The sequence below is a fragment of the Symphalangus syndactylus genome, chromosome 14 (genome assembly GCF_028878055.3).
Source record: "Symphalangus syndactylus isolate Jambi chromosome 14, NHGRI_mSymSyn1-v2.1_pri, whole genome shotgun sequence".
Lineage (NCBI taxonomy): Eukaryota > Metazoa > Chordata > Mammalia > Primates > Hylobatidae > Symphalangus > Symphalangus syndactylus.
This window is the reverse complement of record NC_072436.2, coordinates 107722870-107739542: the sequence shown is the minus strand read 5'-3', so window position 1 is coordinate 107739542 and position 16673 is coordinate 107722870. Positions and strand designations below refer to the sequence as shown.

The 16673-nt window shown below is 56.1% G+C and overlaps 1 protein-coding gene across 1 annotated transcript in view; it reads left to right on the top strand.

Annotated features, from left to right (window-relative positions):
- The window catches only part of LOC129462217 (uncharacterized), a 38604-nt gene that overhangs the window by 5104 nt on the left and 16827 nt on the right, over positions 1-16673 (top strand). The window contains exons 5-11 of the mRNA XM_063618234.1: positions 5377-5492; positions 8732-8892; positions 10663-10761; positions 12117-12333; positions 12517-12668; positions 13773-13841; positions 13990-14148. Coding sequence (XP_063474304.1) covers positions 5396-5492; positions 8732-8892; positions 10663-10761; positions 12117-12333; positions 12517-12668; positions 13773-13841; positions 13990-14148 — 954 coding nt within the window. The 5' untranslated portion in view covers positions 5377-5395. The remainder of the gene's footprint in view (positions 1-5376; positions 5493-8731; positions 8893-10662; positions 10762-12116; positions 12334-12516; positions 12669-13772; positions 13842-13989; positions 14149-16673) is intronic.

The window sequence follows — 16673 nt, the reverse complement described above, 5'->3', positions numbered from 1 at the left end:
GGAGGCCTGGATTCTGAGGTCTCGTTTCCCCCCGCACCACCAGGCATCAGACAGGGCTCCTCTGCCCCTCCTCAACATCACCACCTTCTCCATGCCTCAGTTTTCTCATCCACACCTCGGACACAGTAATACTTCCTTCCTGGCATTAAGCAAATTAAACGATGAAGTCATGTGTGGGGCCTCTAGGGCTCCAAGGAGCCAGGGTTTGATCCTGAGGGCAGTGGGAAGCCCTGGTGAGGTTTCCAGGGAGCTAGTTAATACAGGATCAATGAAACTGATTTAAAAATATCTATTGATAAGCCCCCACTGGGTGTGGTGCCTCACGCATGTAATCCTAGCACTTTGGGAGACCAAGTTGGGAGGATGGCTCAATTCCAGGAGCTTAAGAAGAGCCTGGGCAACATAATGAGACCCCATCTCTATCCAAAAAAACAAAAAAATTAGCCAGGCATGGTGGCATGCACCTGTGGTCCCAGCTACTCAGGAGGCTGAAGCAGAAGGATCACTTGAGCCCAGGAGGTTGAGGCTGCAGTGAGCTGTGATTGTGCCACTGTACTCCAACCTGGACAACAGAGCAAGACCCTGTCTCTAAAAATTAAATAAATAATTGCAATTTATTTATTTATTTATTTATTTACTTTTGAGATGGAGTCTCACTTTGTCGCCAATCTCGGCTCACTGCAACCTCCGCCTCCTGGGTTTAAGCAATTCTCTGCCTGAGCTTCCCGAGTAGCTGGGATTACAGGTGCGTGCCACCACACCCAGCAAATTTTTGTATTTTTAATAGATACAGGGTTTCACCATCTTGGCCAGGCTGGTCTTGAACTCCTGACCTCATGATCCACCTCCTTTGGCCTCCCAAAGTGCTGGGATTATAGGCGTGAGCAACCACTCCTGGCCACAAATGTTTTTAAAAAGCTCAAAATAGGCCAGGCATAGTGGCTCATGCCTGTAATCCCAGCACTTTGGGAGGCTGAGGCAGGCGGATCACCTGAGGTCAGGAGTTCAAAACCAGCCTGACCAACATGGCAAAACCCCATCTCTACTAAAAATACAAAAAATTAGCCAGGTGCAGTGGTGCGCATCTGTAATCCCAGCTACTCGAGAGGCTGAAGCACAATAATCCCTTGAGCCTAGGAGGCGGAGATTGCAGTGAGCCGAGATCGCGCCACTGTACTCCAGCCTGGGTGACAGAGCAAGACTCTGTCTAAAAAATTAAAAAAGTGAAAAATAAAAAGCTCAAAGAAAAGCAAATTCAGGGGTCAATAATAAAAATGGAACTCAAGGTGGAAGGGTGGGGTGGGGAAAGGGAAAGGGACTCAGATTGGACTTGATCCCTGGTCATGACTTTCGTGGGAGCAAGAACAGAAACCCCAGTATGAAGGCAGGACCCCGAAGGGCTTCCCCCATCCCGTGGGAGGGTACATGACCCTGTGCCCAGCCTAGGAACAGCCCGAGACTGGATAGCAGGAAGTCTAAGAAATTGAAAGTCTAAGTCTGGGAGTGTGGGGGTGGGGCAGGGCAGGGGAGACTGAGGTCTGGGTTGATTCTACTGTGGGTTGCTAGAATCTCATGCCAGGAATTCAGTGTGAATGCAGGTCCCCAGCTGGTGAAATCCCTGGAGTATTATTCAAACTCAACGCATCCCTTTTGGGAAACGTCTCGTCCTGAGGGGTGTGGGAGCCCGAACGTGCACAGGCACACGCAGCAAATCTCCCTGCTGAAGATGAGCTCACAATAAAACTTAGAAACCACCAGAAAAATCCACCACGCGGGAGAATCCACAGACAGAGTGTCAGGCACAGCAGGTCCATCTGCGTGGTCTGTGCTGGAGTGGCTTATAGATCTGATGTCAATATGAAGTCGCAGCTCTGTGGCTGCAAAACCCCCTCCCCGTTTACACCCCCAAATCCTCAGTCACCACCGCTTCTCACAAATGCCTCATGGGAGCATGAGTTTTGTTTTGAGGGATACAGGGAAGAGCTGCCATTTCTGCTGGGGTCCATGGGATTGAGGAGCAGAGGGAGCCCATGTGCAGAGGTAGGACTGTCGGAAAACCGGCCCAGCCCCGTGCGTTTGGGAGACTGGGGCTGGAGAGGCTGTGAGGACGTTAGTCCTTGGAAATTCTCTGAGATCTGCAGGGGTAGGCTTGGCTCTCCATAGGGGATGGAACTCAGGTTTGGGGGCTCTTAACGTAGCCTAAAGACACACTCAACTCTCCCAGGGTCAAGGTGAGGAAGCCTGTGCTGGACCCAGGTGGTGAGCTGAGGTCCCTGCCCTGGTGGGGTGAGGCTGGCCTGGGTAACTTTTACCTGGCCACGTGGCTACAGGAACATAGAAGCGGAGGCACAGCTTTGGGGGACAGTGACTTTTTTTTCTAGAGATAGCGGCAGGTCTGGATTTGAATCCGGCCTCCACAGGGTGTTACTGAGTTTTCCCGTGCCTCAGTTTTCCTCTCCATGTAATGGGGGTAATAATAGCTCTTCCTCCTGGGCACTGAGAGGACTGAATGAGAAAATGCACTTGACAAGGCAGCTGGCCCGGAGGACAGGCTGGGCGAATGGTCATGGAGTTTATTACTAATGAATGAAGGGCCAGACGCACAGATGAGTCACACAAGTGAGCCACTGATCGATCTGATAACAATGAATGAACAAATGAGAGAAATGAATCAATGAATGAAATGCTCAGGGCCTACCTCCCAGCACCACAGAGAGGGGACCTGGCCCTGGGGAGGGGAAGGAGGGCAGGAGAGGCCCACCCCTTCTCCTGGAAGTCAGCTTCCAGCAGCTCCATCTCAGAAAAAGGTCAGCGGTCAGGTGACTGACACATGGTGCACACCTGTGACGTCCCCCTTAATCACTCCCCCACATCGTGCCAAGGGGCTCGAAGGATTTCCCTGAGTCATCTTCCTGCAGGCCAGCCTGCAGCTCCTGCAGCTCCCAGTTCCTCCCCCTGGCCGGGCAGAGGGTGATTAAGGGCTTTTCGGGGGAAATGACAGTTAAAAGACTCAGCAAGGAGTGTCCAGCCTGGCGAGTCAGGGGCTGTGGGCAGGACTCGGGAAGGGCCCCCTGGCACCTTCCTGGCCTCAGAGGGAGCCTTGTCCGAGTGGCAGGGCTTGGTGATCCTTGAAGTGGGAGAGGGATAGCCCCATCCACCACAATAAGTAATAGGAATGACAGTGAAAAGTTTGTTGGGCCAAATTCCGTGCACCAGGCTGCTCGTTTGTTTCTTAATTTAGTCCTCAGCTCCCTACTGAAGGCAGCCATCTGCTGAAACCATAGGAAATTGCTGATTGCCTGTCTGATCTTGACCCACAGAAATGGCAATCTCGTGTGTCATTCGATCTAATAGTCCCATTATTCCTATTTTGCAGAAAATCACGGCTCAGAGAGGCTGAGCAGCCTGGAAAGGAGAGCCAGGGACACTGCCACCCACGCCTGGGAGAGCCTTGGGGTGCCCAGGCTTGGGGCCAAGGGAGGCTCCTGGTCTGGGAACAGAGGTGCCCAGGGGACACTAGAGCAGAGCTAGGCTGCACCTGCCCCCTGAGGGAAGGGAGGTGGGGCCAACACTGGGGACACAGGGCTCCCTCCTGGCGATCCCCAGGCTGGGGGAATTTGGCGCTGGGGATTTTGAGCAGTTGGAGGCTGGGTAGGGGCTTTCTTGCCTTCTGGCTGGGGCCCCGGGGGAGTGGGGGAGGTTGGGGCTGCATCCATCTGTCCATCCATCCAGGGAGTCTCTCTCTCCAGTGGTGGCTGTCACTGGGGCCGTCTGCAGAGCCTCTCTGGGGCATTAATTTAACATGCAAAGGAGAACCCAGGGAGAGGGCAGTGCTGAACCCAGAGGAGGGGGGTGGGTGATGGTGGCATTCTGGGCAGACTTCAGTATGGTTTTCTCCCCAGAGAGTGTCTTTCTAGAACGTCTTTCTAGACTCCTGGGACACTGGTGTAATTGGCCTGTGAGGCCAACCAGCCTCAGATGGTTCTGGGAATTTGGAGACCTGCCCCCCACAGGGGACTCAGATGCTTTTCGTGGAAGGGGGCAGGGAGGGGAAGAGGCACCAAGGTCTCACTGAACCCTCATGGTCACTCTGAACATTCATGCCACTTGGCATGAGCCCTTCACTCTCCAGACTGTAAAATCAACACCTGGCCCAAATAGCAACAACAAACAGCAACAATACCCCTTACCCCATCCACGTGGCACCTCCTGTCTGTCTCCAGGGTGCTGTGCTTAATTAAGCACCACATACACAAGATCTCAAGGGAGTCTTGTGACTAGGCATCTGCAGGGGCTCCTCTGTTTCTCATCTTTCAGGAAACCAAGAAAAAACAGAGAGGTTGAGTAACTTGTCCAGAGTCACACAGCTCTAAGAAGTAGAGTCACCTACTCCAGAGGCCAAGGCAGGAGGATCAGTTAAGCCCAGAAGTTCAAGGTCAGCCTGGTCAACAGAGTGAGACCCCATCTCTTTAAACACAAAAAAGTGGAGTCAGAAACAAAACCAAAGGACTCTGGACCCTTGTACTCTTGGCTGCACACATCTTACCCTCCTGAAGAAATGTTTGCTGAGATTACAGACTTGGTTAAATTCATGACAGTCCATCTATGCCATGGGGCATCCCACCCCACCCCTAGCCCCTTGCCATTAAAATGGTGATTTGGAGGCCAGGCGTGGTGGCTCACACCTGTAATCCCAGCACTTTGGGAGGCTAAGGCGGGCAGATCATCTGAGGTCAGGAGTTCAAGACCAGCATGGCCAACATGGTGAAACCCTGTCTCTACTAAACACACAAAAATTAGCCGGGCATAGGCCGGGCACGGTGGCTCACGCCTGTAATCCCAGAACTTTGGGAGGCTGAGGCGGGCGGACCACAAGGTCAGGAGATCGAGACCATCCTGGCTAACACGGTGAAACCCCATCTGTACTAAAAATACAAAAAAATTAGCCAGGCGTGGTGGCAGGTGCCTGTGGTCCCAGCTACTGGGGAGGCTGAGGCAGGAGAATGGCGTGAACTCGGGAGGCGGAGCTTGCAGTGAGCTGAGACTGCACCACTGCACTCCAGCATGGGCGACAGAGCGAGACCCCATCTCAAAAAAAAAAAAAACCATGCGTAGTGGCACATGCCTGTAATCCCAGCTACCGAGGAGGCTGAGTCAGGAGGATCACTTGAACCCGGGAGGCAGAGGTTGCAGTGAGCAACCACTGCACTCCAGCCTGGGCGACAGAATGAGACTCCATCTCTAAATAAAATAAATAAAATAAAATAGTGATTTGGAGTATTGCTTACCTGGGAAAATGCTCATGGCATGTGTATCCTTAGAGGAAAAAGCAAGTTGTAAGAGTTTGGAAACCATAACCCCGTTTTGTTCTTTCAGAAATTATTTGCGTAGAAAAATGACCAGAAAACAGTTACAAATTACAGTGTTGGCAACGATGATGCTGAGGAGGAAGAGCAGGGGCCCATGGAGAAGGACAGGGTCCATACCACCAGGTATGTGCCACCACTGTCCTGCTTTGCCTGTGATGCCAGGAAAGGGGGCATCCCCATTGCTAGGGGTCTGAAGACCTGGTGTGAGAGAGAGAATGGCTGTGCCCATGACTGGAGGCTCAGGGCTCTGAGAGGTGGAGTCAGGGGTCTGTGGGGGAGGCAGTGGGTGATCCGTCAAGCACGTGGCTTGTCCTTCCCTCGCCTGCAGAGAAACATTGGTCACCCTGCCTTTGCCTCGGCTGGCTGCTCTCCTGGGATGCGACCTTTCACGTTGGTGTGGCCAAACCTGTCCATCCTTGACACTAGCTCAGACATTCCTTCCTCCAGGAAGCCTCCTCAGATGTCCCTGGCCAGGCATTTGCCTTCCTTAGTCCTTCTCTGGATCCCTAGTCTAGGACTGAGTGCTTCCTGCCTCCTCACTGCCTCTGACTTCTCCGGGGGGTTGATTTAACACAGCCACGGGGGCTCATTTCCATAACCCCAGCCTCTGCCACAGGAGCTGCTATAGGGTTGAACTTTACATCCTCTCGGTGGGCTCATGGCCCCCTCATCCACAACTTCCCTTTTATCGGGTCCCTTTCATGTGGTGTCTCATCGACTCCTCACCATAGCCCCAACAGATGGGCATCGCTATTCATTCCCATTCTACAGATGCAGAAACTGAGCTTCAGGGAAGCTGAGGAGCTCACCCTGGGTCATACGGCCAGCAAGTAGCACAGCCAAGATCTGAACCCAGGTCAGGCTGTGTCCACAGGGTATCTTGGACAGGGTTAACCTTCCACCACGTTGTCTCTTCATATAATGTTGAAATCTGGCTTCTCTTTCAATAGCTGCCCAACGCGGCCGGAGCACTGGGACTAAGGCAGACATGAGCGCTAGGATCGCAGTCACCAGCACTGCTACAGCACCTTCCCTTTTAGTGTCTCCTGTCAACGCTGAGAGGTAGTCACAAGTATCCCCATGGCAGATGTGGGAGGACTGAGGCCCAGGAGGTCCAGGGCTCTGGGGCATCTGGCTTTGATGAGGCTAAACCCAGGCTGGCCTCTTCTCTGCACCCCAAACTCCTGGTTTCTGGACCCAGCTCAGCATGTGGAGCCTTGGGTCACACCCAGCACCCAGTGAACAGCATCTGAGAAGCACTCTTCCTGCTTAAAGCCTGGCTTTCTGGAAGGGAGCTGGGGGAAACTGGGAGAGGATGGAGGGGGGCCAGGTAGCAGATAGGCACACTCCTTGCAGGAGGAAGTTCTACACATCACTTCTGGGAACCAGGATAGCTTGGCAGTAACTCGGCGCCCTTTGACCCCAGTGGAGCACCCAGCTGTCACTGTTGACAGCCTCCCTTCCTCCCCAGGGGATGAAGCTGAGCTGCTTGGAGCCTTCATGTCGGAAATCCAGGTGGGCCTGGGGACAGCCTTGGAGCTCCCGGGCCACCTGTCTGGCCACCACCGGATGGAGTGCCCAGATGGGGCTTCTGCCAGCTGTCCAGGAGGCAGCCCAGGCTGGGACATCCAAGCTGAGCCCTGAGCTGGCCTGGCCTGGCCCAGCCCGCGCTGATGAGGCAATGTGAATCCTGTTTCCTGTTACTGTGGCTATGCAAATGGGGGGAAATCAGGGCCTCTCCTGGGGTAGGCTTCCCGGAATGATGGCATCAATTGTCCCAAGAAACCTGGCCCCAGTGGGGCTGCCATGGGAGTGCAGTTGTCAACGGCTAAGATCCCTTTCCTGGTGCATCTCTCCTGCGTGCTGGGCCACACACTGCTGGGAAAAGCCTCTTCAGCCCAGACCTAGGTCATCACTGCATGTCCACTCCTGGACCCGCTGCCCATGAGAGCTGGGCTGTGGCTTCCACTTCTTGTCACTGCATCCCCAGCTCCTGGTACATCGTGGGAGTGGGGCGGACAGGAGCAGGAAGTGGGTGGCCTCACTGGCTCTCAGCCCCTGGTCTGGAGATCACTACACCCTTCTATTTACACATAAGGAAACTGAGGACACCAGACTGGGCCAGGGACTTGCCCACGTCTCTCTGCCTCGCCCAGACATGCCCCAGCAGCAGTGGCAAACTTCTGCTTGCCACCAGAAGCCAGCTGAGTCTTCTGAGCCGAGCCCCTCTCCTGGTCCCCACGGTCCTGCCACACCCCTGGCTGCTCCCCAGGTCGGGCTCTCTTAGGGGTCATTCTCAGCTCACATCTGACCATGCCACTCCCCTGCCCTGGCACACAGCCCTCACTCAAAGCCAGGCCCCACAAGCCAGCAGTGATTGGGCACCTTCCACCCTGAGTGGTCTCATCTCTTGACAACTCTGCCTCACACATTACCCCTCTTGATGCCAGAACTCCTTGGAATTCCCCCTTGCACCTCCGTGGCTTTGCAAACTGTTGCCTCAGCCTGGGATGATGCCTCCAACACCTTCCTTTCTCTCTCTTTTTTTTTTTTTTTTTTTCTGAGACTGAGTCTCACTCTGTCACCCAGGCTGGAGTGCAGGGGCATGATCTCTGCTCACTGCAGCCTCTGCCTCCCGGGTTCAAGCAATTCTTGTGCCTCAGCCTCCCAAGTAGCTGGGATTACAGGCATGTACACCACGCCCAGCTAATTTTTGTATTTTTAGTAGAGATGGGGTCTTGCCATGTTGGCCAGGTTGGTCTTGAACTCCTGACCTTGTGATCCGCCCACCTTGGCCTCCCAGAGTGCTAGGATTACAGGTGTGAGCCACTGCACCTGACCTAACACCTTTGTTTCTGTAACTCCTATTTATTCTCCAACATTCAGCAGTGCCACCTCCAGGAAGCCTTCCCAGATGCCCCCAGCTGGACCAGGTGCCTCCTCTAGGCTTCCTGCATGTCCCCATCACAGCATGTATCACACTGGGCTGTCCTCATCATTTTAGTGCCTGTCTCTTCCACTGGACGGGAGGCTCATCAGGGAAGCTTGCACAGAGAAGGAGGCAGAGATGTGGAAATGCCCATGGGCGCAAGACACACACAGGAAGTTGAACCTGTGGACTTGGGGTGCAGTAGAGGGCTGTGTCAAGGACTGAGTGACCAGATATTCGACTGTGCCTCTCTTGAGATGGGCAATGCTGAGGTTTGGGGAGGCACAGAGCCTTAGTCTATGAGCCCCCACTCTCTGAACTCCCACCCCACAGTTAGGAAAGTCCTCCCACATAGGGCAATGGGCAAGCAGAGCCCGCCTTCCATGGGAGGAGCCCAAATAGTCCACACCCACTTTCTCTGCCTCCCTTGCAGCTAGGGCATGGCATGTGACTGGACTCTGCCAATCAGAGGCACCTGCTCTGGAGTTTGAATTGGAGGCTTGTCCTATCCAGGACTCTTTCTGGAGGGAGCCTGGGCCACATGGAGTTCCTGGCAGCTGTGAAGAAGGAGGACTTCACCAGGCTGGCTCTGTGGTAGGAAAAGGTGTGATGTCTTGCCTCCCCTTTTCCATGGGATCCTCCTGCCTTCCTGGGAGTTTTGCATACCCCAATATCTGTTTAATACCTTTTCTTCTGCTTAAGTGAGCCACGATTGGATTCTTCACTTGTCACTAAGAATCCTGGAGGCCCCTCTTGGGGACAACCACTGGGACCAACCTTGAAAGAGGAGCTGGTGTTGATGGGAAGGACAGCAAGTGCATTCAGGGTGTGGGAAACAGCTGACCAGGGTCAAGGTCAGGCTTCAGGGACATGACAGGGAGTGTTGGGGATGATGGCTCCTCTGGGTCAGAGTGTGGGGTTCGGTGGGGAGCTGTTGTCAGGTGGCAGATTCAAGGCAGCTGATCCTGAATGCCAGGGCGAGAGCAAGCTTGGATGCCAGCCTGCGGGCAGTGGGACTGAGTGACATACTCTAAGTGGAGGTGGGACGTAGTCAGATTTGGATTCCAGAAAGCTCAATCTGCTGCTAGGAGGAAAAGCTGAACCAGATGGGGCAAGACTGGGAGAGTAGGAGACCAGGCAAAAGACTACTGCAATGGTCCCAGCAGACAGTCCTGGAGGCCAGAAAGAAGATCAAGGCAGTGGCAGTGAGCAAGGGCAGACCTGGGATTCAGTGCGACTGGCCCTGGGGAGCCATTAAAGGCTTGCGTGACCTGCCATGATCATAAGAAAGTGGGGTTGAGCCCAGCATGGTGGCTCATTCCTGTAATCCTAGTACGTCGGGAGGCTGAGGTGGAGGGATTGCTTGAGCCCAGGAGTTTGAGACCAGCCTGGGCAACATGAGACCCTGTCTCTACAAAAGCTAAAGTATTAGCTGGGTGTGGTGGTGTATACACCTGTAGTCCCAGCTACTCAGGAGGCTGAGGCAGGTGAATCCCGTGAGCCCGGGAATTCGAGGCTGCAGTGAGCCAAGGCTGTGCTGCTGTGCTCTAGCCTGGGCAACAGAGTGAGATCCTGTCTCTAAAAAAAAAAAAAAAAAGAGGAAGTGAGGTTGGAATTTCATGACTGCCTGGACATGTCACTTGCCTCACACTTGGACAGCCCTGATTCGTTCTCAGGGTTTCCCCAACAGGGCCGACTTTGTGCCCGTGCCTCCCAGCTAAGCTGACACAGACTTGCAGATGTGATTCAGAAATGGAAAACAGGGCTGGGCTCAGTGGCTCATGCCTGCAATCCCAAAAATTTGGGAGGCCAAGGCAGGGAGATCTCTTGAGGTCAGGAGTTCAAGACCGGCCTGGCCAACATGGTGAAACCCCTAGCTCTACTAAAAATACAATAATTAGCTGGGCGCCGTGGCGGGTGTCTGTAGTCTCAGCTACTCAGTCTGAGGCAAGAAGATTGCTTGAGCCCGAGAGGCATAGGTTGCAGTGAACCGAGATCACTGCTGCATTCCAGCCTGGGCAACAGAGCAAGACTCATCTCAAAAAAAAAAAAAAAGGAATAGAAAGCAGGTCTGTCAACTCCATACCACTCCAAGCATGCCGCTCGGGCCGTGGGTTCCAAAGGAGAGGCACAGCCAGGGCCACCTCTGTCTAGACAGAAAGAAGGACTCAGATGGGATAGCTAGGGTCTGGAGGAAAAGTCAACAGGACTGGGAAAATGGGGAGAGGAGACACAGGGCACCCGGCCACCTCCTGCCAGCCCAGGAGTTCCCTGGGCAAGGAGCTTGGCCACAGGAAGCAGTGGATGGATGCTGCTTCAGGGGCTCACTCCTGCACCCCAAACAGCACCGGCCTCATCCCCCAGAGTCCCCTGAGCCTCATCCCTCGGGCGCAGAAGAATATCCTGAAGCCATCCTGTGGGGTCATTTTAGGGATGAAAACTTGGGACACAGGGTTGCATAAGGTACTTGATTTTCTTCTTCCTCCAAATCACACAATTTAAAAGCTGAGTGAGGGGCCCAGGGCTCCAATGGGCTCTGTCTGTGTCTGCTTCCTCGCCTCACTGTGTTTCATTTCCTCCTCCGTAAATGGGGAACACAAGCCGGGTGCAGTGGCTCATGCCTGTAATCCCAGCACTTTGGGAGGCTGAGGTGGGTAGATCACTTGAGGTCAGGAGTTCAAGACCAGCCTGGCCAATGTGGTGAAACCCCATCTCTACTAAAAATACAAAACTTAGCCGGGTGTAGTGGTGGGCACCTATAATTCCAATTACTCAGGAGGCTGAGGCAGGAGTATCGCTTGAACCCAGGAGGCGGAGGTTGCAGTGAGCAGAGATTGCGCCACTGCACTCCAGCCTGTGTGACAGAGGGAGACTCCGTTTCAAAAAAAAAAAAGTGGGGAACACGCACGGCCTTCAGCAGAGAGCCTGGAAGATGGTAAGCAGCTCCTTGGTATACCCCCTGCGTATTCCTTCCTCCCCTACTGCCCACAACAGCCCCGCTGGGAACCTGCCATCCTCCGGGAAGACAGTTTAGCAACAGAGGAGGCCATTTTGCTTTGAGAATCAGAACCAAACCCTGCAAGGCCAGGACAGGGAAAGTCTCAGGCAGGTCACGACTCTGGCCAGGGCTTGCTGAAGACAGGAGGGCAGGGGGCTGGTGGTGGGGGCAGGCGGCCTCTGAATGGCTTCAAGAGAAAGCAGAGATGGGAGCGTCATGGCTGCACTGGGGATGACACCCTCTCCCTCTAGCTGGGTGGCCTTGGGCAGGGCCTTTCCCTCTCCAAGCTTCTGAGTCCTCAGCCTGCAATGGCGGACTCCAGCCCCCCTCACACCACCTTGCAGGTGAGTGAGGAAACCCAGCACCAGTACCTGGGTGTGCAGCGTGGGAGATGTTTTAGGGATTCCACCCCTTCTTGGAGCTTTTCTATTTAAAACAATTTTTTTTTAACTTTTTGTAGAGATGGGGGTCTCACTGTGTTGCCCAGGCTGTTCTTGAACTCCTGGCTTCAAGTGATCCTCCCACCAAAGCCTCTCAAAGTGTTAGGATTACAGGCGGGAGCCGCTGTGCCCAGCCCCTTCTTGGATCATGTAGTGCTTCCTGGGTCCTTTTCCTCTTTATTCTTCCTCCCCCTGCACCCCAGAACTTATGTGGGGCTGATCTAATCTTACAGACAGGGTGGGAGCCCGGGTGCCCTTCCTACCCTCCCCAAGGGGCTCTAGGACCCTCCAGGACAGTTTTTGCCCAGGTGCCCTGAGGGCTCCTGGAAGCAGCAGTGAGATGCACTCTGGAGTAGATGGCTCCCTCTCTCCGCCTCCAGCCTTCGAGTCCACTAAGAGGCAGCCACAGCCGTTCCCGGCCCCACACTTGGCCCTTCAGCAAGGCCTCCTCACCACATCCTGAGCCTGTTCATCCCCTCCTCCCTGAGGCCACCGCCCGGGTTCGCACCTCCTCATCGCCTGGACCATCCGTGGCAGAAACCTCCCACCTGGTCTCCTGGCCCCTCCTCAATGATCTCAACTCTGCCCACACCAGAGGTGATCTCCTGATCTCTGACGTGAATCACACTACTGTGCCCCCCAGCCCACCTGGCTTGCTGTCAGCGCAGGGTCCAGGCCCCTCACCCCTCCTTTACCCCCACCTCCCAGCCCCTCCCCAGTGTTCCAGCCCCACTGGCCTTCCTTTGCATCTCCCATGGTTGTGCCCCGCTCCTGCCCCAGGACCTTTGCACGTGCTGTCCCTCAGCCCTGCAAGAACCATCTGCTGGAGCCGAGCAGAGGCTGCCTCCTTTGGACGGGACCTGTACCCTCCACTCCCCTACCGCTGCACCACACCAATCCATCATCACACTTATGATGTCATCTTCTCAGAGGTGAGGTGCATTTCTCAACTGCTGTCTCCAACAGACAGGTATCTGGGGAGGGCTGTGGGCTTGCAGTGGCCACCCTGGGTTCATTCATTCATGGCACCTCCCTGTGCCTGGGGATGGCTGAGTCTGAGACCTCTAAGGGCTGGGGGAGCCCACCGGAGGGCAGGCGGTTAGAGTGGCTAGATTGGCATTTAGAAAATTGGCTCGATCAAGAAAATTGGCTCAGATAGGCATTAGAAAGTCCCTCTGCTGCTGGGTAGGTAGTAGTTAATGGAGCTGCCGGGAGTTTAGTTAGGAAGCTCCTGGGTATCCTGGTGACAGATAAGGGTGGCTGTGGGAAGGGAGAGAAGCAAATGTTTTCCAGAAATAGAGGTCAAATGGAGAGCATTCGGCTGCTGTTGCAGTCACTGCCAGAGCTCCTCCCAGATTCCTCCCCCAGCCCCCAGCCCTCAGCCCTTTACCCCTCCCCCCAGGGAACTTTCTCGCCAGCAGCAGCTACCTACGTTTTCTAGTCAGGCGCCATCTTTTGCTGCTGGAACCAGCTTTGCCGGCAACCCCTGGAGAGGCAGAAGCTCCCAGGAATTCATGCACTGCCCAGAGGGCAGAAGGGGGAGCTCCCTTAACCAATCACATGTGATGGGCATAAAATTCCACTTCCCTTGCCCCTGATCAGGACTCCTAAGGGGTGACCCAGCACCATGTCATGGTCACCAAACCCCTGTCTAGAGTCAGCTTCTAGGGAACCCTCACTAAGAACGGTGACTTCAGATTTGGGGGCTGAGAGAAGGAGAAGGAAAGAGCGTTTGGACAAGGTTTTGGCTTGTGCAAGGGTGGCCAGTCCCGAGACGGGAGGCATCAGACAGGGATCCCTGACTCAGATCGAAGGAGGGCTTCAGGGTGCAGTGTCCTTGAGGACAAGTGGTTATGTTGGTTTCGTGTTGCCAAAAATCATCAGGGCAGTGACCAAGCTGAGCACATATGCTGTTCACTGTCCAGAAGAAAGGCCCCCAACATCTCAGCGCCGTCGCCCTCCCTGCCATGGGGCAGAGCCGGCCAGCATTTTCCTGGCCTGGGCCGGACGCAGCTAAGGCTGAGACATCTGCACAGGGCAGAAAGGACCAGATCAGGCCCTTCCTGGCAAGCGCCTCCCAGGGGACAATGTCAGTCCCAGAAAGGGTGAGTCATGAGCAGAGGACCCCCCACATCCCTGGCCATGCCAGGAGGTGCCTCCGCAGGGACTTGCCCCAAAGGAGCACCATCTCCAGTCATCCTCAGAGTCAGGCAGGCTTGCCAACCTGTCCTTTCATCTCTGTCTTGCTCCCAGGCAACCTGTAAACCCCTCGGGGCCCAGAGGCCACGCCTCACTCGACAGCTCGGGAGAGCCAGGCACAGGAGGAGAAGCAACTTGCCGAGGTCATGCAGTGACATGGAGCCACAGCCTGGCTTCCTGACACCCCTTCTGCCTTACCAGGCTGATGCCCAGGTTAGCCATGTGGGAATTCCCCAGGCCCACCCTGCTGCCATGCCCTGGCACCCTGTAATCTGGAGGCATGTGGGTGCCTGTCACCCAAGCACCCTTTCTGGCACAGCAGGAGGAGAGAGCCAAGCACCCAGGGCAGCCCCCAACCTCAGGGACCCCCAGCTCCTCCTGTACCCATTGACCCTCCCACTCCTCCAGGGGCTGCCTCATGATTGGTGGGTCCCTGTCCTGCCCTGTCCTAGCGTGGGTCCTTCAGGGAGGGCTGGAACGCAGAGCTGTGTGGCACCCAGCACACACCCGGGGCCCTGGGAGAGAGTGCGCCTCTTCCTTCTGGAGTGTGAGCTGCCTCCTGCTCTGCACTTGCCCATCAGGCCAAGTGGTAGGGGAAGGGGCGCAGGCATGGATTTCCCTGCAGTCAGGGCTGCCCTCCCACCATCTTGCATGGGGAGAGATGAGGGGTAGGGGTGCTGGGTGCACAGGTGGAGTCTCCCTTTCTCTCTTTGGTGCCTGATAACCCCTTGCCCAGCTTCTGCCCTGGGAAGCTGCTCCACTTCATAACCCCTTGCCCACCTTCCATCCTGGGAAGCTTTGCTCCCCCGTGAGCCATCTGCTCCAGCCCAACTCCTCGGGTGGCGACAATGGGCTCAGGGTGTTCCTCCCTTCTCCTTGCCCAAGACAGGATCTTTGGCCCTTATTAATAAAAACAACCAAATCTGGCTGGTGCAGTGGCTCACACCTGTAATCCCAGCACTTTGGGAGGTCAAGGCAGGAGGATCACTTGAGGCCAGGAGTTCGAGACCAGCCTGGGCAACATAGCGGGACTCTGTCTCTACAAAAAAGTTAAAAATTAGCCAAGCATGGTGGAGTGCTTCCAGCTACTTGAGAGGGTGAAGCAGGAGGGGATTGCTTGAGCCCAGGAGTTTGAGGCAGCAGTGAGCTATGATTGTGCCACTGCACTCCAGATGAGGGAGACCCTATCTCAAAAAAAAAAAAACAAAAAACTACAATAACAGCCTGCCTGCCTGCCTGCCTGCCTGCCTGCCGTCCTTCTTTCTCTTTCTTTTTGTTTTTGTTTTTGTTTTCTTCCCTCTGTGGCCCAGGCTGGAGTATACTCGGCTCGCTGCAGACTCCCCGCGTCCAGCTCCCGTGATTCTCCTGCCCTGGCCTGCGGGCTGCCTGGGATTGCCGGCGCGCGCCACCACCCCTCCCTGGTTTTTCTCCTTTGGCTGGAGGCGCGGTTTCGCCGTGTTGGCCAGGCTGGTCTCCAGCTCCTGACCTCCAGTGGTCTGCCCGCCTCAGCCTCCCGAGGTACTGGCACTGCAGACGGAGTCTCGCTCACTCGGTGCTCGGTGTTGCCCGGGCTGGAGTGCGGTGGTGTGGTCTTGGCTCGCTGCAGCCTCCGTCTCCCAGCCGCCTGCCTTGGCCTCCCAGGGTGCTGGGATTGCAGCCTCTGCCCGGCCGCCGCCCCCTCTGGGAGGTGGGGAGCGTCTCTGCCTGGCCGCCCATCGTCTGGGTTGTGAGGAGCTCCTCTGCCCGGCCGCCCCATCTGGGAAGTGAGGAGTGCCTCTGCCCGGCCACCCTGTCTGGGAAGAAGTGAGGAGCGCCTCTGCCCAGCCGCCCCGTCTGGGAGGATGTGAGGAGCACCTCTGCCCGGTCGCCCGTCTGGGAAGAAGTGAGGAGCGCCTCTGCGCGGCCGCCCCGTCTGGGAAGTGAGGAGCGCCTCTGCCCGGACGCCCCTTCTGGGATGTGAGGAGCGCCTCTGCCCGGCCGTCCCGCCTGGGAAGTGAGGAGCGCCTCTGCCCGGCTGCCCCGTCTGAGAATTGAGGAGCGCCTCTGCCCCGCCACCCATCGTCTGGGATGTGAGGAGCGCCTTTGCCCTGCCACCGCATCCGGGAAGTGAGGAGCCCCGTCTGCCTGACCGCCACCCCGTCTGGGAAGTGAGAAGCGCCTCTGCCCGGCTGCCCCGTCTGGGAGGATGTCAGGAGCACCTCTGCCCGGCTGCCCCGTCTGGGAAGTGAGGAGCGCCTCTGCCCGGCCGCCCATCGTCTGGGAAGTGAGGAGCGCCTCTGCCCGGCCGCCCATCGTCTGGGAAGTGAGGAGCGCCTCTGCCCGGCCCCCCATCGTCTGGGATGTGAGGAGTGCCTCTGCCCGGCCGCCCCGTCTGGGAAGTGAGGAGCGCCTCTGCCCGGCCACCCCATCCAGGAAGTGAGGAGCCCCTCTGCCCGGCCGCCACCCCGTCTAGGAAGTGAGGAGCGTCTCTGCCCGGCCGCCCCGTCTGGGAAGTGAGGAGCACCTCTGCCTGGCTGCCCCATCTGGGATGTGGGGAGCGCCTCTGCCCGGCCGCCCCGTCTGGGAGGTCTACCACAGAGGCCAGAAGCAATGTGGGGGCTGGACGTGGTGGCTCACGCCTGTAGTCCCAGTACTCTGGGAGGCCAAGGCGGGTTGATCACTTGAGGCTAGGAGTTCGAGACCAGCCTGGCCAACATGGTGAAACATATGAAAAATACAACTGACAAACCAACTAACCA